Below are 22286 nucleotides of genomic sequence, written 5' to 3' on the forward strand. Positions count from 1 at the left end.
TTTTTGCATAAAGAATATATTCAATGAAAAAAAATTTGTTGAACCTGCTGTTCTGAGCCAGTTAGTAGTCTGTGAAACATGTTTAGTGAATAGCCAACTGCAAGTTGCATTTTAACAGTAGAAAAGGTCATACTAAATTTTATTCTTATGGCAAGGGGAAGGTCAATTTTATACTTTGAGGTCTATGGAAATTTTTTTTAGTCTTCTATCATAAAAATTGTGGGAAATTTTAATCCAAACAGAGAGATTATATATCTAACTTGACTATCCTCATCTCCTTTTTTCCCTTTTATCTTCTGTAGGCTGTATGAATAGTTCTGTTGAGAGAAGAATGCAAATTCCCTCAATTGTTGATATTCAGCTTTTTTCGGAAACAGCCACTCATAGGCCACAGCCATATTGGTTACTTACATCCTATCAGATCCACAGTGCTTCTAATCCTTGATGCATATTAGCAGAGCTTTGAAAGATACTGATATCCAGACCTCATCCCCAGAACTTTGAAATCAGAATTTCAGTGGATTGGGGTAAGGCATTCATGTTAGCTCAAAACTCAATCCGTTTTCATTTTACAATAGCATGATTTAGAGCTACTCACCAGACCTACACTATTTCACACCACTCTTTTTATTTTCTCCTTCTAGTCCAACGTGGACGTCTCTCCACTGGCTCTAAAGATTGTTTGGTCTTTCTCTGTTACTCGCATATAAATAATTGGCCTTCTCAATTGGACTGTCTGAAGCAATGATTATCTTGTATTCTTGTGTAGCTCGCTGGGTCTTCATAAATGTGGCCCAAATTCAATTCAGTATAATATTGTCCTACATTCCTGGACAGATTTCAACTCCGTTCATTTTTCTGGGTTTTGACTAATATGGAGAAGGAAAAATGTGAGTAAAACTGGAGAGGTCTGAATGCCTGTCCATCTCATGCTCTATGTATTTTGAAAACCTGGCTTCTGTATCTCCTTTTCCCCAATGTCCCTGTAGGGAGCCATTTACTGCCCTCCACCTAATGCCAGCTCCAGTGAGTTCCTGGAAGCCCCTGCACATTAGCAAAGTTCTGCCTATCAGAGGCTGAGGGGAATCATGACTCAGGCCAGTCCAGCACTCCCACCCGTGACCCAGGTTCTTATTTTATTTTAGGAATCAAGGCTTTTTCCTTCAGTTCTGGTATTTCTTATTCAGTGGAAAAGCTGAGGGTTAAAGGCTGTCCTAGGTTCATTTCTCCAGAAGCCAACTCACATGCGAGTGATTCCTTAAGACATGATCCTGGAAGAAAGAGACAGTGGACTTGGAGGCAGGGGCAGGGAAAGTAAGGTGAAGAAACCAAGAATGTGTGTCACTTAAGGCCAGTGCTTAAATGCTGCTATTCTGATGAGGAGGAGCCTGGATCTGGGCTTCCTTGTGGCTAATAGGAAAGGTCAGAGGGAATATGAGGATGGTAGCAATGGGGAAACAGTAGAAGTCAGAGGGGAAACAGCAGACTGAGAAGGAAGGGCCCTGCAGGGTGGCAGCCCCCATGGAAAAGAGAGGAAAGACCACACAGAGGTAGTGTCAGCTGTTGAGTGAAGAAATGAGGAAGAGAAAAATCAGTGGGAGATTGAGCCATGACAGATCAAGAGCATAAGGAAGAAGTGCATGGGGTTACCTCCGTACCCTACGCTTGCAGGCCAGGGAATCTGCAGGCTAGGCTCCACTTGCCAAACAGCGGTTTTCTTCTGATGCCCTTCTGTCTCAGGACACTTGAACCCTTAATCTTGTTGCGGACTGGATGCTCATGTGTGCTTGCTGTGGAGCCCTCACCTTCCAGCTTGGGAGGGTTCTTCATGCTGATGGAAGCACCCAGCTCTGAAGATAAAACCACAGCCAACAGGATCCATTGTTATTCATGATTTACAAAGACTCACTCCTCCACCCACGAAGGACATCAGGTACAGAAAGTGTTCAGGAACAAGAAAGGCCATCGGAAAGCCCATGGGTAGGTGAAGACATGGAGATAGTTTTATATTTTCTTTTTTGCTGATTTTCCTTATACTACCCAGCATTGTTAAGTGTGCCACAGGGCAAACATGTTTCCAAATGCCATACATGAGCAAGAAAAATAAAATGGATGACAACAAAGAATTCCTAGGTAGAAAAGACAAAGGCAAGACACTCCCACAGGATGCAGGTTGTACTGTTGGGAGGGAAGAGATGAAGCAAGGTCAAAGCTGAAGGAGAACCTCATGAGAGAAAAGAAGTGGGGAAGTCTAACTTGGAAAACTTGTAAATGTGCATCAATATACACTTCATATATATGTAAACACACTACATATGATATTACACATGAGTTAAATAAGGCATAGACAATATGATAAAAATGGAAGAAACCTCACAAATGAGTGTGTTTGTGATGGAATAAATGAATGAAGGATTTGAGCTATTGAATGGATCATTCTATTGGTTTCCTGATGAGTTGACTTTGGAAAAGAAAATAGAAATAAGCAGAATGAGAAAGAAACTCTGGTGACAGGAACTAGGAGATATGGGAGGGGGCGTGGGTAGGAGTCACACTGTGAAGGGGTGTGAAAGTAAAGGGCATTAAAACTATCATTTGCTGCAAAATCTGCTGTGAAGCCTGGATTCATGCTCAGGTCTCCATGGAAGGTGAGCAGGAAACAGTGACTGAGCCAGTGGGGTTCAGTCCTGGCTGGGAATGTGGGAGGCCAAGCACAAGAAAAGGAGAGACAAGAGGGAAGAGAAGACAACAAACACCAGGAGACCCAGTGGCTCTTGTCAGGCTCTGCACCCCTGCCCACCCTGAGCACTTTCCTTGAGACTCTCCGTGTGACACAAGGGGGCTCCTTCTCATCTCAGCTCCACCTGAGGACCTGGGTCTCTCATTCCTCAGATGAGGCCACAGCCTGAGGCATGAGCGCCAGGTAGCGCCAGGCTCCAGTGGAGGGTAAGGATGAATACGTCCCAGATGAAATGGATGTGAGGTTCTGGAAGCTCTTTTAAGGAAATGTGAACTGAGGTGGACCCAGAGAAGAGGAAAACTAGGAGATGGACATGGAGATGAGTGGAGAGAATGAATTAAATGGATTGTCATAAAAGAGACTAATGGGTGCACTTCGAAATTGAGAGTAGCCCTTTATTTTAAAATGAGGGGAAAATGACGAAAAGAAACTGGATATATAAACAAACAGGGGACTGAGTTGCAGGGCCAGTGTTTATACTGCTATTGAATGTTGCTAATACACTGTTGCTGAATTATTCTTGCTGAATGTGCCTGCAAGGCAGGACACCCGGGTTTGATTCCTGGGTCGGGAAGATCCCCTGGAGAAGGAAATGTCAACCCTCTCCAGTATTCTTGCCTGGAGAATCCCATGGACAGAGGAGCCCTGCAGGCTACAGTTCATGGGGTCACAAGAGTTGGACACGACTTAGTGACTAAACCACCACCAATACACTGTTCCTGAGAGCACCCAACAGGAGTAAACTGCCCTGATGACAGATGTTGAAAGGAGAGGAAACTATTGGCCAAGATACCTTTCTGAGAAAGCAAGGGAAGATGGGGTCTAGAGAAAGTGGAGACTATAAAGCTTATGCTACCGTAGAGGAAAGAACCATTGTGCAGTCGTTTTGTAAGTGTTAAAGCACCAGAAAGACACAATGCTGAGATATTATATATTCATAGTGGTTATCAAACAAAGTGTAGGGAATCAGATGCCCTGGACATTATATTGTTTATGATTCCCAACCATATGCAAAGGAGATAGAATTTTTCAAGAGTTCAGATGAGGGACGACAGAGGCAAATACCTAGGAAGATAAATAATTTGGCTCAGTTAAACAAGCAGGAATTTGCAGAACCAGGGCCTGAGGCTGAGCTGGTCCTAAGTCCCAGGCTCTTGATCACCTCACTCTGTTAGAGTGTCGGAGGTTTCAACTGGGCTGATAGCAGGCGTGGGAGAGGCCCTCTGCCTCCTCCACCCACAGCTTTGTGATGACCAGCACATGGGCCGGAGCTTCCTAATCCCCTCTTCTATCTTACCTAGAAAGAGTGGTCCTTGGTTTCCAGAATCAGAGTTGGAGGTAAAGTCCCAGATGGTGGAAGAAAGACCAAGCATGGCTTTGCTGTCACCACATTCGAAATGCTGGTCCAGCTGCCGCTGCAGACAATCAGTCACGTGGGTGCTTTTCTGAAGCTGTGCCTGTGAAGTTGGCACCTCAGACCCTGGGAAACTCACAGGTCCCCGGTGACAGTCTTCCCATGTGTCACCTGAAAGGAAAAGAGGGTTCAGTAGGACCAATGGAAGCTTTTTCTTGATAAGCCCTCCCAGAACACCCATGTCTGCTGTCCTAGCCGATAAGTGAAAGCACACAAGAACCCAGACAGCAAAGGCAGACATCAGTGTGAAGAAGATGTCATATTTATGGCTATGGCTGTGGCTGGGCTGCTGAGGAGGCAGGGGCTAGGCTGCAATTTCTTGAAATGAGAAATCACCCACTTGAGTCTAGAGGGTTTGGGTGACACAAGGGGTCAAGCCTCGTTTTCTGTTATTAGCCTTAGTCTTGTAGCCTAGAGAGAAGGTTCTAGCCAAGCCTCTAGGCATGGGGGAGAAAGAGTTCTTGATATCTACCCACAGGAATAAAAGAACAGGGAGAGACATTTGGCCTGAAGGCTTCAGGTACCACTAGAAGTCGAGCTGAGAAAATACAGTACATTCCAGACCCTTTTGAACTTGCTTGCTTGAAATTTTGTCTACCCTTCCACTCACCCGTCCATGTATATATAGAATCAACTCTATTCCCACATGGGGCAGAGTGGGGATGGATGGTACTAGCAACTAGAACTAGTGGAGGAGAGGGCTGAGACCCTGCTGGAAACACCTTTGTGTCCCTTTAGAGAGATAATATACGTACACTGCTTCAACCCACTGGTGCCTGGACAGTGCTGCGAATGAAATCTGCTTCTATTTCTACTGTGAAATGAGTACATATCCTCAGAACGTGGGCTAACCAAAGACGTGAAGTACCCTCACCGGTCCAGGTCAGGCTCATGCGAGGTCACAGCCGCCAGGGCCTGCTCCACACTGCCGTCTGGGCGGCTCTCCTCTCACCTGCTGCTTAGGCATCTGCAGCCTCAACAAGGTCTGTTTCTGTAACTGTCTCTCATGTTCCTCTTCTCTCTCAGTCTTCCAGAGAGCGTCTGTGTCTGACTCTCTTCAGAGATTCATCCAACCTCCTTCTAACTGCTTTCTCTGATTCAGTCCTCTCCACACTCTCAAAGGTCACCTGTCTCATCACCCCCCAATCCTGGTTCATCACATGCTCCTCAGTTGATGGAAATTCATCCTCCCCTCCCTGCTACACAAATCTAACCTCCTCACCCGCCTTTCCAGTGCTCCTGTCTTCTAGTCCCTCTTTCTTCTGCAGCATCGCTTCCCACAGCTCCCACTGCAAATCCTCCTAGGACTCAGGCTGGCCCCTTTCTGCCCCCAGGCCTGTACCAGGAGCCCCTGTGAGCTTCCAGGGCTTTTTCCAGAAGCTCTTCTCTCAGGCTTCTGTGCCCTTTATATTTCCACTAGGCAAAATTCATTCATCACTAATCATCATATGTTAGGAAACTTAATCAGATTTTATGATAATTCATTTGGGCTGAAGGGTAAATTCTTGTATATTTGGTGTTTCAAAGAACTGTCAAAACTACCCTTATTATCTAATGTTATTTTGAATCAATGTCTAGGATTGTTTTTGATTATCATTGTGTAATTTCATCATCTAATTGTATTGTCTTTTCTTGAGAATGAGTTTTAATAAAACTATGCTTTGAATATTATATGTATTGACAGAATATAAAATAACCAAAGGAAAAGGAAAGTGAAGTCGCTCAGTCGTGTCTGACTCTTTGAGACCCCATTGACTGTAGCCTATCAGGCTCCTCTGTCCATGGGATTCTCCAGGCAAGAATACTGGAGTGGGTTGCCATTTCCTTCTGCAGGAGATCTTCCCAGTCCAGGAATTGAACCCGGGTCTCCCGCATTGTAGGCAGATGCCTTACCATCTCAGCCACCAAACAAAACATTTTATCAAACATCAACAATACTGCCCAATATTGTTAATGTGGGGAAAAGCTTCCAATAGAAGACCAAGTTGTAATTTAAAAATCAAGTGTTTGTGTTGTTTCTGCAGCGTTTCTTCCTGTACAGAGAGGGCGGGGTAGAGCTGACTCCTTGTACCCACATGGCTGCATAAAAGCTATCCACAGTGTCCTCGGGTTATCATGAGAATCAAGACACAGGATGGATCCCTCTATAGATTAGATATTCTGTTCTTTCATCTCAACCCATCTGTGGGGACTGGGCCTTTCCTGGCCCATTGTGAACAATGGACTCCCAGGACGGGACCATATCACACAAATCTCAGACACATATGTGAGCCTCACTCATGCTCTTCATAGGAACCCACACCTGGCTGTCAGTGTTTCTGAGATAGAGCTCCGCAGTTTTCTAATGGCTTCAGCACAGCCAAATTAACGTCTACCTGGACCCGCCGTGACAGCAGGTGACCAGGGGGCAGGAGGTGAGGAGAGGCGTGGACTCTCACCCTGGCTGATTCTCCAGAGAGAGCCCTGTGGAGCTGTGGCTCCACCTGGAGGGGCTGCAGGAGCCACTGTCTCTGCTGTCGGGACAGAGTGCACACAGGATTTGGGAGCTGGCAGATCTGTGTGAGGGACCACAGGGTTCTCTGCAGCCCTCTGGCAACTTCTGTTGAAGATTAAGATAGTTGCAAATCATTTGGTTCAGGGCAAAGAGGAATCGGTGAGCAACATCCTCTCTTAGTCACTGATGGTCCAACTGCTGAGAGGAGAGGACGCAGCCTGGCCAAGAAATCAGGCCCAGGAGAGGTCAGTGTCCCACGTGCCAGTGGCCAGGAATCCGGGGCAAGTAAAGAGACCTTGCTGAGCCTCAGTGCCCTCGGCTCCACCATGAGACACCACAGCTACCTGAGAGGGTGCCTGGGAGGGCTGGAGGGGCTACAGTGCACGTGGAGCTCGCTTGGTGTGGAGCATGGCAGACAACAGGAGCACAGCAACTGTGTGCCCCCGTTCTGGGTTGTGAACTGCTGTGATCCTGAGAAAGGCTGTGCCTCTCTGCGCCTCAGGGAAGATGGGAAATAAGAAAGAAACTGCTTCCAGTGTGAAAAGGCACCAACTGACTGATGGACAACATTTGTATGCGCAATATCATTTTAAAAGAAGTCAGATATAGTCTGATACATAATGGAGTTTCTCCTTGTTTATCAAGATAATCTTATGAGTCAAAGTTTTAAGAATAAAAATGCATCTCCTGAAGAAAAAGTAACAACAACAAAAAAATAGCCCCAAAGGATTTCATATTAGGTTTTCATTTCCACACCCTATGAACTGTTACCCAAGGACACCTGGCTTATAAATTAGGTCAATACCCCTATCAGATACAGAGCTTATGGAGAGTTTCCATGAGATTATACCACTGAGATTGTGTAAAACATTGAAACTATAACCCACACATGGAAGACTCCTTATTGCTGCACAAAGGATGAAACACATGGGTGTTTCTAGAGGATGGAACAACAGAGACAGATCCTTGGCTTCATGGAAATTACAGGGCATAGGCAGATTTGATGTTCTGGATCTAGTATCTAAATGCTTCAGAGGGAGGTAGGCAGCCCAGGGGCAAGATCCGGAGCTGGGGAACAATATAACGTGCATTACAAATATGGAACAGATCACAATCATGAATGCAAAGTCAGAGAGCTTGCTAGAAACTGTGCAAGAAATAAAATTAGCTGCAAAATTTCATGACTATAAGGATTCTAATCCTGATAAAAAGAGCTCTGTTCCACAAATTCCTGCAGGTGAGACAGTGGTAGCTGAGATTCTACCCTTATCCCTCCACTTGCCCTCTCTGGTCTGACTTGATCCCACAAGCCTGTGCTGATGAGATGAGTTCAGGTGACAGAGGGCAGCCTGGGGCAAGAAGAATGCAAAGGCTCGTGATGCCTTCCAAAAATTAAAACTGAGAACATAGTTCTAATCAACCTGAGCCTAAGAACCTGTCTGGGAGTACTCACCGTTTACATCTAAAGCCAAGCAAACTTCTCTTCTCTCTGTTGGGAAGGAGGCACTTCTGTAAGGATGACAGGAGCCTGCCAGATGATGGCCAACAGAAGCAGACAGATAACATTCATCCAGTGAGTCTGGCTGGACTTCATTCTCTTCTACCACCAGCTGCTTCACACTGAGATTTGTGGGGTTGGGAGAGCAGATGGTTAAACAAGAGGGATTAGTCAACCTGGAGCCATAGCTGGTTTTATAGGAGGGTTAAGGAACAGGTTGCAAAACACAAACGGGGAGTCCCTTAGAGGGAGGTATAACAGTCTCCCCCCACCCACAACTCCCATCAGGGGCCTGAAGGCGCTGGCAAAGGGAAAGGGAGAGAGAGTGAGGGAGAGTGAGCATGAGATGTTCTGAGCACAGAGAAGAAATGACTTCAGGAGGAAGGAGATGAGCCACCCCAGGACACAGAGTGATGTCACACATGTCCTCAAACCATCAAGGGGACTTCAAATACAACATAAGTTTTGTGGAAATTTACATGCTGCATGCAAATGAACACCAGCACTGGCAGCATAATAGACTCCCAGAAATCTTGCAATTGCAAGACCAATTTTTCAAATATGCAATGTGACATGACATTTTTCCTAGTTACTTTCCTTGCCGTGAAATATCTGCCAAGGTCGTAACCCAGAGAGACAGAGGCAGTTAAGCATTGCATGCTTGTTTTAATGAAAAGGAGAAAACAGAGGAGTACAAGAAATCCTGCAGCTAATCAGTAGCCCTGCTTCAACTGACTGCAAGTTACTATCATTGAGAGGGATTCATAAAGGGTGAAAACAGACAACCTTGTTACAGGGACAATATGTGGTTGTCTGAATGGAAGAAATAGGCATGTTCTGATAGCACTTTCTGACTCCCCTGCATGGGAGATGACCAGATGTCACCAGTGATGTTAGACCCAGGTTTCTCCATAGTTACCTCGAAGAGATGATGTCTTGATCTTCCTTGTCCTCAAGATCAGCGAGATTTTCTATGGATAAATTCAGAGAAGTCAAGAAACACTTAGCAGATAACTGTGTAAATTAATAATCCAGTGTCCAATACTGCCCCGGGGTCAACAATATCAACAGTGAGATGATAGACTATTTATGAAGGATATTCCAGATGCCTCAAGTGGGATCTCTCAGACTGTTCTTGGTTTGCTTTCCTGAGCCATCAGGCAAGACCTCCCTGCCCTGGTATATCCCCACCACGGTCTTCTCTTCCAAGTCTGAGGAAAAAGTTAAAGATTCATCTTCCCCACAGAGTCTGGGGAATAGCCCAACTGCGTTCTAGCAGAATACTGTAATACTCAGGCTTTTCTCATTATATGCTAACTGCTTTAGCAGAATGATGAGTGGAATGAAGAAAACCCGAATCACATGAATCCTGGTTGTTACACGGAACCTGCAGTCATTCATGGGGTGGGAAAATGCCAGGGCTCTGCCTTGCTTCATGGAAACATACAAGCAAGGTGATGGGAGGGCTCTTTGCATCCTGGGGTCCAGAGGATTGGCTTGCTTACACAAGCAATTCAGAGGAGACACACCCTGGGGATGACAGCAGTGACACCAGGGAAGCAACAAATAATTATGGCTGTGAGCACCTCTGGAAAGGCACAGAAATTCAAGGGACACTTTGGGTATGAAAATGGGAGCATTGTGGCCAAGAGGAGACACTGCATAGGAATCAGGGAAAAATACAGTCCTCTCCAGACACCTGCACACATACAAGTGAGTCAGTGTGTCACACCAGCAGTGGATCCATGATCTAACTTGGGGCCTGACCCATAGGCTTCACCTGAATGAAGAAGACAGCACAGCTCTGAGACCCACCTGATGTCTGTACTTAAAAGCCTACCACAGAGTCTGATTCAAATTATGTCTACGGAGCTTCCAACAGGGATGACAAATCTCAGCACCCCAGAGACGAGGAGTACAGAGCATACAGAGTCTACGTGGGCATCCAGGTGGAGGTCTATCACAAGAAAATACTCACTGGTTACATCCCGGGCATAAGAGACATCCACGTCCTCAACGGAGAAGATGGCATTGCTCCTATAAGGCCAGAAGGAGTCTGACAGGCCAGGAAGTACCGAGTAAGTCAGATAGTATTCATCCAGAGAGTCCCGTGGGACACCATTCCCTCTCATCTGTGGCAGCTGTCTGCTGAACCTGGTGGGGGAGGGAGGGCAAAAGACTAAGCCAAGGCTGATGAGAAACTTTACAGTCCTATCTGGTTTAGATGGAATGTTTGAGTGGTGAAGCGCGCCAAGGGTCTGGTCCATTAGACAGAGAAAACTCTGTTTAGTGCCGGAGACAGAGCGAGGTTTTACAGAGCAGAAGAGAGAAAGAGCAGCAGGTGCTCAGTGCTCTGGCCAAATAACTGGCTGATGAACACACTGAATTCCCTCTGATGGTACAGCCGCGCCTCGCACACTGGGATACAGAACCCTGGCTTTCACACTTCCATTTGCATTGCACTGACATCTCTATGACACGCATGCCAGCACGCTAACACCAAACAGAAGCAGATAGGCATCTCACTCTGTAAACCCCACCTGATATAAGAATTGAGTGCAAAAAAATCACTCTGACTTAGTTCACCTGGTCAACTGACTTGGGATTTAAACTCGACAAGTAAATAAGAAATGGGAAACAATAGAAGTACCACAGGGAAAGCAGAGAACAGTATGAAATAGGATAATAGTGGTGGGCAAAATGGACGACACAATATATTCAGCACTTTCTGTCTTTCCCTGGATCAGAGGTCTGCAGATGTCATCACTGTATAGGAGCCCACAGATACTCAAAATTACCTCGGGGCAAGCACCTCTGGTCCTTTCATGTCATCGTGATCATTCTGGTTTTCTGCAAATAAATTAACAGAAGAGTTATATCAGGCAAATGCCTTTCAAAAACGCCCAATCCTGTGCCTGTCTTCACAATGTGGTAACAAACCATTAAGACAGAAATAATACAGGAGGCCCTAGAAAGAGCCTCATAAGAAGGCACTGGGTTTCCTTCTTAACCCATTGCACAAATTTCCTTGATATGTCATTGGCAGAGTATCATGGTCCAGAGTCTGTACCAACAGCTAAATACATCCTTTTCCCCTCAGTTCCTGGGGAACAACTTAGCTACATCCTCAGCCTGCTGTAATACTCAGGCTTTTTTCATCTGAAATGTTGTTTATTAACGGGATGAGTGATTACACGCTGAGATATAATGGGAGTGGAATCCACACACCATCAAGTCAAATGAATCTCAAAGCTGCACACAGTGGCCATTCATCAGGTTGGGAGGTTCCAGGGCCCTGCCTTACCTCAGAGAAATATCCCAAAGGATGACAGTGTGGCTTCTGGTTTCAGAAGACCTTGAACAAGATGAGTCAAAGGGAAAGAGAGAGACTATGGGTTGGTAGAAGTGAACCAAAGTAGTGACATCTCCAAAGGTATAAACAAGACTGCCAACAGCCTTGGACAGGAGTAGGAACTCAGGGACATTACCCAGAAATGAAAATTAAAGCATTTCACGTGCGATAAGAGGTTCATTCAAAATTGTGAAGACTGAGAGGTACCTCCTGTGCCACAACTGCTGAGGTACAGGTACTTCCGCATGACCACCTTGGGTAGCGTGGTTTACCACAGGGACCACTATGACAGGAAACTTAGAAAAGTTCCTTCATAGAATGTCTTATTTTAAATACAGTTATAGAGTCTGGTTCAAATCAGGCTTCAGTATCTAAGCCCAGGGTCTATCAAAGGGAATAATTCTCCCGGAGTAGACTAGCAGATACATTGAAGACTACCTGGGAGACCAGTTGGAATTTCATCCTCTTCAGCGTGAGAGCAGCCACAGGCTTCATCCACGGCAGATGCCACATTCTCTTCATCAAATGCAAATTTTCCATCACTGTAAGGCTGGTTGCAGGCAGAACCTTCCTGGAGAGTTGAAGGTACTGAAACACTTTCATCCTGGGATTGCTGGAACTCTACCTTCTTTTCATCATCCTGCAAGTTCACGCTGTGCCAGATGGAGAAGTAATGACAGAAGGTTAAGAGGATTTGACCCCACGCTATCTGGCTGGTTTTGATGACAGGCATTGGGAGTGGTCACAAAAGGCAAAAGGGCAGCCCCCTTAAGGAGGGAAGGAACTCCTCCTCATGTGGAGTGGAGGGTGGCTGCCATGGGGTGGGAGAGAGACAGCAGGTTCTCTGGGCAATGGGCATACAACCAGTAGTTGAAAGAGGAGACGGAATTCTCCCTGCATGCTAACGTCCTGACCCTCAGCACACACAGAGGACTGGGACAGTGGTTCAAACTTTCCTGCACACATTGTGTTGATCTGGATATCTGTGTCCAAGTGAACACAGCTTTTAAGAAGTTAAAGATTTGAGTTTGCACTCTATTCCATTCAATTAACATTTTTATTTACACAAATACAGCTTCAAAATCAGTTTCATACTTGGAGAAAAAGGAGTTATAGACTACATATTCTGCCTTCAAGAACTATTTTTTCAATATTTTGGTTTAATATGAATATCATTGTATTTTCTCCCCTCATAATCCAATATTTATGAACATGCTGATGCCAAACCAGTGTAAGACCCATAGGATCTCACCCTACTTTAACCCCTCAGGAGAAAACACATGAGCACAGGAACTCCCAAGTTTAGTTATTTCACCTGGGTCAACTCACTCTACACTGCTAAACTGAATCATTAAAAAATTGAAATACACAAACTAGAGAAACCTAAGTAGACCACCCTGTGAAAGAGATGATTGCAGTTGAATGAACAGATGAGAGAGTCACACAGAGGACTTTCTATTTGTCTCTGGATCTGAGGTCTCCTGCTGTCACCACTGGCATTCACAGCCCACAGATCTTCTAATTACCTGGGAAATGGGAGCTCTTGTCCACCCATTGGCTTGTGATAATTTTCATTGTCTAGTAGGAAATTCAGAGAGAACAGGTCATAATAAGAAAATCACACCTCAGACATATATACTCAGTAAACACATTTACAACAAGGATGTTAATATTCTCATTGTAAGAACATAATTCTTTAGCAAAGATATTCTGGGATACTTAAGTCTTATGAGAATTAGACTGGACTGTGTCCTGACCCATCGAGGAAATTTGCTGCTTGATCTGGTATGTCTCCCACCATCCTTTGTTCTGAGTCTGTATAAGCACTTAAAAATACATTTTCAGCAGAGATGCTAGAAAATGAACTGAGTTATTTTCTAGATTATTTCTATAGTACTGCTAAGTCCCATCAGATTATGTGGTTGTTGATGGTTTAGAGGAATTTATACTTGAGACTAGAGTGATGGGGGAATTGTGAAAGCATTATGCGCTCAGTAGTGTCTGTCTCTTTGTGACCGCATGGACTACAGCTCACCAGGCTCCTCTGTCCATGGAATTCTCCACACAAGAATACCAGAGTGGGTGCCATTCTCTTCTACAGAGGATCTCCATGAGGCAGGGATTGAACCTGGGTCTCCTGCATTGCGGGCAGATGCTTTCCCATCTGAGCCAACAGGGAAGCCCCGTGAATTGTATTAACCCGCAAATCAAAAAGAATCTTTGGTGCTACACAGAAACCATGGCATGTGAAGCTGGAGGAACTGCCAGAGCCCAGCCTTGCTTCATGGAAACATCCAAGCAAGGCAATGGTTCAGTTGTCTCTGTCTTGGTGTCAGATAACATCTTAGCTAAGACCTGCCAACATCGAGAAAAGGGAGACTGGGGCTGAGAGCAGGAAAACAAAACCTGGAAACCACCTCTCCTTAGAAAGAGGCAAGTCTGTCATCATTTCCGTAGAGGCCAGGAGCACGTACAAAAATTAGATCATTGCAGGGAACAACACACTGGCTCCAAGCTAGTTCTGACAGACACCTCCTGCGGATTTCCAGCTGAGGTCGCTGAGAGTTGTCACAAGTGATGTGGGTCAAATGCCTGACACTGGGGTCAGGATGACAGAGACTAGCCCAGAGCAAAAAAAAAAGAATGCTAGGTCCCTGACCCACCTGATGTCTGAGTTCCATAATAGACCTTTTTCCTGCTTTCAACTGAGATGTGTCTATGCAACCTGTCCTCAGAAATGACCTTCTTTGATCTACAGAGCTTGTGAGGAGAAATGATATGGGGGCTACCTGAGACGATGGTTGGAATTTCCTCTTCTTTAGCATGAGAGCAACCACAGGCTCCATCCTGACCAAGGTCTGCTTCCAGATCATTAAATTTGTCATTACTGTAAGGCTGGTGGCTGTCAGAACTTCCTTGGAGAATTGAAGGCATCAGACCACATTCATCCTTGGATTCTTCAGGCACTTCCCTCTTTTCAACCTCCTGCAGCTCCATGCTGTGTCAGATGGGAAAGGAATGACAGAAAATTAAATGAAGAAGATCTGACCCCAGCCATTCTGGCTGGTTTTGACAGGAGGTGTGGGGAGTGGTCACAGAGAGCAAAGAGCAGGCCCCTTAAAGAGAGAAGGAACTGTCCTCTCTTCTATGAAGTGGAGTGTGTCTGTCTGGAGATGGTAGAGGGGGACAAGCAGGTACCCTACATACGGCCACAAACCTCTGATGAGGAAGGACACTCCACCATCCCAGGATGGTCCTTTCAGGAGCAAGAAGCACAAATGAACTTCCACACCAGGTGCTTCTCCTGGGTCCTAAGCCATGTTGAATTTAAGATGAAGTAGCCAAGTGAATCAGGGCCTCCCCGGTGGCTCAGTGGTAAAGAATCTGCCTGCCAATGCAGAGATGTACATCAAACCCTGGGCCAGGAAGATCCCTTGAGAAGGAAATGGCAAACCCCATCCAGTATTCTCAATGGGAAAATGCAATGGACAGAGGAGCCTGGCATGCTCCAGTCCATGGGGTCACAAAGATTCAGAAGCAACTGAGCACTGAGCATGCACAGTGAAGTGAATACAGATATTAAAGCTTTATAGACTCTCTGAGATGTTCTACCGTCTCTTTAGGAATTGAAAGGCCTCCAAGGCCTCTTTCACTTACTATTGTCACAGACTACAAATTTATTTTTTGACAGTTGCCCTGGTTTAAATTTTTCTAGTTGATTCTTTACTAATTCCATTGCTAGTTACCTTCCTTCCAAAGATCTAAAACAACTGTGTACAAATAGATATTTATCTCACTTGGACTTCCTTTAGAAGAGAACAGATGCTCTCTGTGTGTTTATGAAATCCTAAGGGTGCTGCATTCGCCTTGGGTCATACATACAAGTAACACAGAGACAACAGACAACCAAATACAGGGACATTTCCATGTGGGTTGAGTGTATAAATTATGCCATCTGCAGTTGTGCTTATATTTACTTCTGGCATGTGACTCTTGAGTTACTTATTGTTCTTTTGTGACCCTGTCCATATTTTCCCTACACATTACCAGCTCCTGATAGACAGACTGAAAACCACAATCACAGAAAACTACCCAATCTAATCAGATGGTCCACAGCCTTGTCTCACTCAATGAAACTATGAGCCATGCCATGTAGGGTCATGGTGGAGAGTTCTGACAAAATGTGGACCACTGGGGAAGGGAATGGTAAACCACTTCAATATTCTTGCCTTGAGAAACCCATGAACAGTATGAAAGGCAAAAAGATAAGACACTGAAAGATGAACTATCTGAAAAATATCTACTTATGGTTTATTGACTATGCCAAACTCTTTGACTGTGTGCATTACTACAAACTTTTGAAAGAGATGGGAATAGCAGACCACCTGACCTGCTTCTTGTGAAATCTGTGTGCAGGTCAGGAAGTAGTAGTTAGAACTGGACATGGAACAGACTGTTTCCAAATAAGAAAAGGAGTATGTCAAGGCTGTATATTGTCACTCTGCTTCCTTAACTTACATGCATAGTACATCATGGAAAACGCTAGGCTGGATGAAGCACAAGCTGGAATCAAGATTGCCAGGAGACATATCAATAACCTCACATTTGCATATGACACCACCCTAATGGCAGAAAGTGAAGAAGAAGTGAAGTGCCTCTTGATGAAAGTGAAAGAGGAGACTGAAAAATGTGGCTAAAGGTCAACATTCAGAAAACCACACCATGGCATCTGGTCCCATCACTTCATGGCAAATAGATCGGGAGACAGTGGAACCAGTGGCAGACTTATTTTGGGGGGCTCTAAAATCACTGTAGATGGTGACTGCAGCCATGAAATTAAAAGATCCTTACTCCTTGGAAGAAAAGTTATGACCAAACTAGACAGCATATTGAAAAGCGGAGACATTGTTTTGCCAACAAAGTTCCATGTAGTCAAGGCTATGGTTTTTCCAGTATGGATGTGAGAGTTGGACTATAAAGAGAGCTGAGCACTGAAGAATTGATGCTTTTGAACTGTGGTGTTGGAGAAGACTCTTGAGAGTCCCTTGGTCTGCAAGGAGATCCAATCAATCCATCCCAAAGGAAATCTGTCCTGAATAGTCATTGGAAGGACTGATGTTGAAGCTGAAACTCCAATACTTTGGCCACCTGAAGCGAAGAGCTGACTCATTTGAAAAGACCCTGATGGTGTGAAAGACTGAAGGAGGGAGGAGAAAGAGACGACAGAGGATGAGATGGTTGGATGGCACCAGGGACTCAATGGACATGCCTTTGAGTAAACTCTGGGAGTTGGTGATGGACAGGGAGGCCTGGTGTGCTGCAGTCCAGGGGGTCACAAAGAGTCGGACATGACTGCGTGACTGAACTGAACTGATAGTTAATTGTTACCTGGGGGTTAGTTTTTCTTGTGCTTGTTCATCGTCGTCATCTTCATAAATTTCTGCAAACAAAGTCAGAAATGTCCAGTCAGCTTCTAGTCACTTCACCCACTACAAACACAGGGACTCATATGGTCACAGAGTCATAAATATCTATGTATGAGTTAGTACTGTATGGAAGTTTTAATGCATTGTCTTTAAACAACTGCCCAAGCGTGGATTTCTGATCCAGCAGGCAGCGTGTTTCTAAACTGGTAGATCATCCTCAGGACACCTTCTGCTTGATATTGGGCAAACATTTAAATGTTGTCTTTTCTTCTTTATATCACCTCACATTGTCCACCTTCCATCTCCACCTCTACAGATGTATCATCCATCTTGCCACAAATTCTGCCAAGACACAGCCTCTATAAGCCTTCTCAGGTGTCACAAGATGCCCTCCTTTCTTTAAGGAGAACAACCACGTCCCACATGCCTCCATCTGGGAACATCCTGGCTCTTCAAGGTGGCTTTTGCATGTTATCTGGGAAAGTCTCTCTATGGAAAGTGAGTGCTCCAGTTTAAACCATTTTCCCAATGCCAAGTCCAACTCTGTCAAGTACCTTATCCACACCACAAAATGAAGGGCTTTCTTTTTTCTACAGTGTACTTGTAAATATTCCAAAATTTCAATCACTCTACCATCAAAAGATTATTTCATCCATGTTACAGATGAGAACAGTTACTAACATAAGGAGAAGCAACCATTCTCACATAGTGTCATCACAGCACTCAGCCTGGAACCTGGGAACTTCCAAGCTTTGTCTAGGGCTCTACTCACTCTAACAAGCTGCCTCCTGTCCCCTCCTCCTTTCTGTGCCTTAATGCTGGCTGGATGTTGCCTCCTGCCCCAGTGGCCATGGTCCATCAGGGAGGAAAGCCAACCTTTGGGATCCGATGACCTCCACCCTGTGCATTTCTCCTCTGTCCTCTTAGACAATCCTGCTCCTACATAGCCCCAAATAGGACACGAAACAGGAAAGCTGATAAATATTCTTAGTAGAGGTGTTCATCTTATCAAGTGGGGACCTAGGAGACGATCAGTGCTATGAGGGTCTGTGGCCCCCTCACCTGGGCTGAGCTTGCAGGCAATGCGCTCTGCCAGTCGGTATCCCTCAGACAGTCTCTCTCGGAAGCCCTGCCCCTGGTGGCTGCCCTGGTCATTGTGGGTGAGGAGGTCCTTGAGGTGCTTCTTGAGCAGGACAGAGTCATCTTTCCCATCCTGCAGTGTCTGCCGTAACTGGGTCAGCTCTCTTGCCTGACTTCGAATCAGGGTGTCACACGTCCTAGGTGGAACAGAAGATGCAATTGTAATAGGCAAAGAGTTAAATGAAAGATGGTTAGGGATTTCTGTGAGAACATCCCCAAGGAGACCTCGAAACAGAATTCTGGCACATATCTGATGACTGGGTCAGTCACTCAGTTGTGTCTGACTCTTGTGACCCCATGGACTATAGTGCACCAGTCTCCTCTGCCCACTGGGTTATCCTGGCAAGAATACTGGAGTGGGGTGCCATTTCCTACTCCATATCTGATGACTGGCTTATGTCAAAGAGAAAGAAGGTAAACAAAGGTTTCCTCTGTTTCAGAAAGTACTCCTGTAAGATTTTGTGACATTTCATTCATCTTTTGCTTCTGTAAAGATAAGCTAATGTTGTCCCTGGTGGCTCAGCTGGTAAAGAATCTGACTGACAATTCAAGAAACACAAGAGATGCAGGTTTGATCCCTGAGTCCGGAACATTCCCTGGAGAAGGAAATGGCAACCCATTCCAGTATTCTTGCCTGGAAACTTCAAGGACTGAGGAGCCTGGAGGGCTAAGCCAATGGGGTCATAAGGAGTCAGACATGACTGAGTGCACATGCACGCGTCATGTCTCCCTAAATCTGCACCATGAGGAAGTCTCTTCGGTTCCTCACTCGGCCATGCCCATTTTCATTAAAAATATACACAAAGTGTTTTCTGTATTTTTAACGTGGTAACACAAAGTACTGTCCAGTGAATGATACAAAGCACGATATAGAGTGTGGACAAGCACAGCGGGTGTGAGTTGGAAAGAATGTAAGAATGACATGGTCAAGAAAGGATTCCAGGATGGAGTCAGCCAGGAGGAGGTTTAAAGGCAAATAAGGTATTGATGGCACAACATTGTGAATTAGCCAAGTGCCACTGGTTCACTTGAATGTAGTGAATTTTATGATGCGATGCAAGTCAGTAATTTATTTAAAAGCAAAGTAAATTACTTCCTGAATAACACCTGGAATCCATAATTCACCAACTGGTGATCTCCACCTATTTGATAATATTGTGCCCTGTGCTCGCCAAGATCATCCCTGCCCTCCTTACCTCAGCCTTTCATCAAGCATTGGCTTCTCTGCCGGCTTCTCTGCTGGCCTCCGCACCTCAAACAGCAGCTTCTCCCCTAGCACTGATTCAACGATGTCCTTACATGCTTCACACTCTGAGGAAAGAGAGACAGGCCTCAGGGAAAGCTGGCCTTGCTGCTGTGCTCACTGCCTTCAGGGAGGAGGACGGGCCACCTCAGCGGTGGATGTAACTCCTTCTTCAGTCTCAATGGAATGGTTTCCACATCTGATTCCTCAGTGTCTGAACCGAGGTTACTCCCCATTGTAGAGGTGAGGAAAGAGAAGCTCCTAGGCACAGACCATAAATAGGATGAACTGCCATTGGACAAATTCAGAATTCACATCCCCTGAGACTCTCCCTGAATCCTGGGCCACTGAACCAAGACCTGCAGCCTCTTAGGTGAGACACTGAGCAGGGCCTGGGGTGGCGATTCCTGTGTGGTCGGGAAGGCCCCCAGGACTAGAGGACTGCTGGTTCCCTCCTGCTGGGGTTTCAGTAAGGAACAAGTGTCTCAGGGTATAAAACTTGCTGGGACACACTTGTGTGAAATAGAATACATGAAACCATACGGACCTGAAGGAGATATGCCAAACACTGAGAAAGTCTGTGTTATTAGGCACAGTAGAACTATGAACTAAGTGTATTTACACCAAGCCGGGCACTACGGTCAGGGCTTTGTCAGATTTACTCAGCATTCACTACAACTCAAACAATAGTTACTATTACAGCACCACACAGACACAGGAGGAAACAGAGACACAGGAAGGTTCCCAACAGGGATGTGAGCCCAGGAAGCCTGGCCCAGAGTCCACGTCTTTCCACTGTGCTGTGGTGACCTCCACACCAAGGTCCCGGTGAGACATTTCTTCTTCTCTGCTCACAATTTCTTTCCTAGAATTTTGTTACTATCATAAGGAGTGGTGTCAATAAAACTTAGTTTGTGCTTTCCCCAAAGCTCATCATTTCACTGTCTTAAATAGGAGGCTTGACGTCTTCCTTGTCTCTGTGTCCATCATTTTTCATTGACTCCCTCATTGCTTCACTGAAAATGACTGTAGGAAAGTGACACAGACACAAGTGGTCAAGATTCCTCTCGCCCCCTTGTTGTGCGTGTACCCTGGTCTTGACTTCTTTCCTTACTCCAGGCCCCTCTTACTGAACAGGCAAAAATGATTCCAATCACCAGGCTGACTGTGGGTGCAAAGGGCTCCTCACACTCTGCCTGGGTTTTTCCTGGGGTTGGTGATCTCCCCCCACTTACCATCAATCTCATGTTGGTCACCCATCTTGTAGCACAGACTCAGGTTTCCCCGGACTCCTGGTCAACCTGTATCACCAAAGTTTCACCAGCTAAGTGGGGAGAGGGGGGAAAGTGCAGATTGTCTGATTTCACCAGAAACACCTTCAATCTTGCCACAGAGTCACATAGATTTCTTGGACTCAGGAAGGAGAACCTGCACACTCAGAAAACTCAGCTTCCTTCTCACCAGGGAGCCTCTGTCTTGATGGCATCACAGAAACCATGGTTTCAATGAGAAGCAGACTCATCCTTAACCTCCTTTAAATCATATCCCTTCCTTCTCACAGTGTCTAACCACATGTTACCCCAGTGTAACTAGCACAGGGCTTTGCCAATGGAACCTCAGAGAACCTTGAACTGAAGTAGTTCATTAGTCCCAGTTTAGCCAAGAGGCATGCAGGATCAGATATAGAACAGAAAAGATTCCAGTCAACACAGCTTAGTTTGCTCCTGAGAGACACAGGCGCTCCTGTGCCTGCACCAGGAATCACTGTCTGGAATTTTAACTCTAATCTCACCCTGCACATCACTGCAAACGTGGAAAAGGCTTCCACTCCTTGTGCCTCTGTTTTCCCAGCCCCAGGAAACTGAAGGCAAAAGAGCCACTACTACCTTTCCTGGATTGTGGTCAGGATGGAATTCAAAATGACCAAGGGAAATGGAGACCAATCCTGGAGACTTCCAGTTTCTTAGAGGGAAGACAGTGATCATTCATTGCTTTGGTGACCATGACCTCAAAGACTTACTATATTTCTGTAGCTGGTTAGCCAGGGAGTAAGCAGTAGCTTGGGATATGAGGAATTTCTCTGTGAGGTCTCTGAAGTCCTGCTTGCACTTTGCCAGCTGCAACCGAAGCTCCTGGTTGATTTCCATAATGGTAGGTTCTGCCCTCAGATCCGATAAAGAGGGAAGACATACTGCCATGGTGACATGTGGTAGAAGGGGTAGAAGAGAGAGGTGGGGGGTGGGGGAGATACCCAATATATGGGGGATGAAAGACAAGCAAAGTCACATTGGTTTAATCAGCACTGAGGGATGACAAAAACTGGAATTCCTGACTTACTGTTGGGAACAACTAGAGGGTTCTCAACCACAAAAAGAAGTAGAGGATGCCAGAGCTCAGAGCCAAAGGAGCTGCTTGGGGCTCAGACTCAGAGAGAAGTGAAGGAGGGGGACTCAGCGTGCTAGGTAACCATCTGGAGTTGCCATAACAGAACTGGTCGGGGGAGGGGTACATGGAATCTTGGGGGCCCCCTGCCTTCCAGGTGCCTACGCCATGACCGTTTGTGAACATTACCACTGATAGCACCCAAGCCCTCAGCAGCCACTCTGATGTTGACTACACATGTCCCGATACCACTGATCTATCTCCTTCCAAACACTATCTAAGCTGAGTTCTCATTGTTCATTCTTGTGTATATAAAAATATTCATGGGAGAAATACTTTGCTGGCAGGTCTTAATTTCTGTCGGGCTATCATAAAGTCACCTCAGTTCAGTTCACTTCATTTCAGTCGCCCAGTCATGTCCGACTCTTCCCAACACCATGGACTGCAGCACACCAGGCCTCCCTGTCCCTCATCAACTCCTGGGGTTCAATGAAATTCACATCCCTAAGTCAGCGATGCCATTCATCTCAGCCTCTGATGTCCCCTTCTCCTCCCACCTTCAATCTTTCCCTGCATCAGGGTCCTTTCCAATGCATC

The 22286-nt window shown here is 45.6% G+C and overlaps 1 protein-coding gene across 1 annotated transcript; it reads right to left on the reverse strand.

Annotated features, from left to right (window-relative positions):
• Positions 1–1650: 1650 nt before the first annotated feature.
• Positions 1651–21505, reverse strand: LOC138436185 (neuroblastoma breakpoint family member 4-like). The gene is made up of 10 exons (XM_069581845.1): positions 21328–21505; positions 19261–19375; positions 17987–18201; positions 16887–16938; positions 11937–12151; positions 10125–10361; positions 9066–9117; positions 8102–8268; positions 4038–4265; positions 1651–1850 (listed from the first exon to the last, which is right to left on the reverse strand). The coding sequence occupies exons 1-10, from the start codon at positions 21503–21505 to the stop codon at positions 1660–1662; spliced, it is 1650 nt and encodes a 549-aa protein (XP_069437946.1). The 3' UTR covers positions 1651–1659.
• Positions 21506–22286: the final 781 nt, after the last annotated feature.

This window comes from Ovis canadensis, chromosome 1 (assembly GCF_042477335.2).
Source record: "Ovis canadensis isolate MfBH-ARS-UI-01 breed Bighorn chromosome 1, ARS-UI_OviCan_v2, whole genome shotgun sequence".
NCBI lineage: Eukaryota > Metazoa > Chordata > Mammalia > Artiodactyla > Bovidae > Ovis > Ovis canadensis.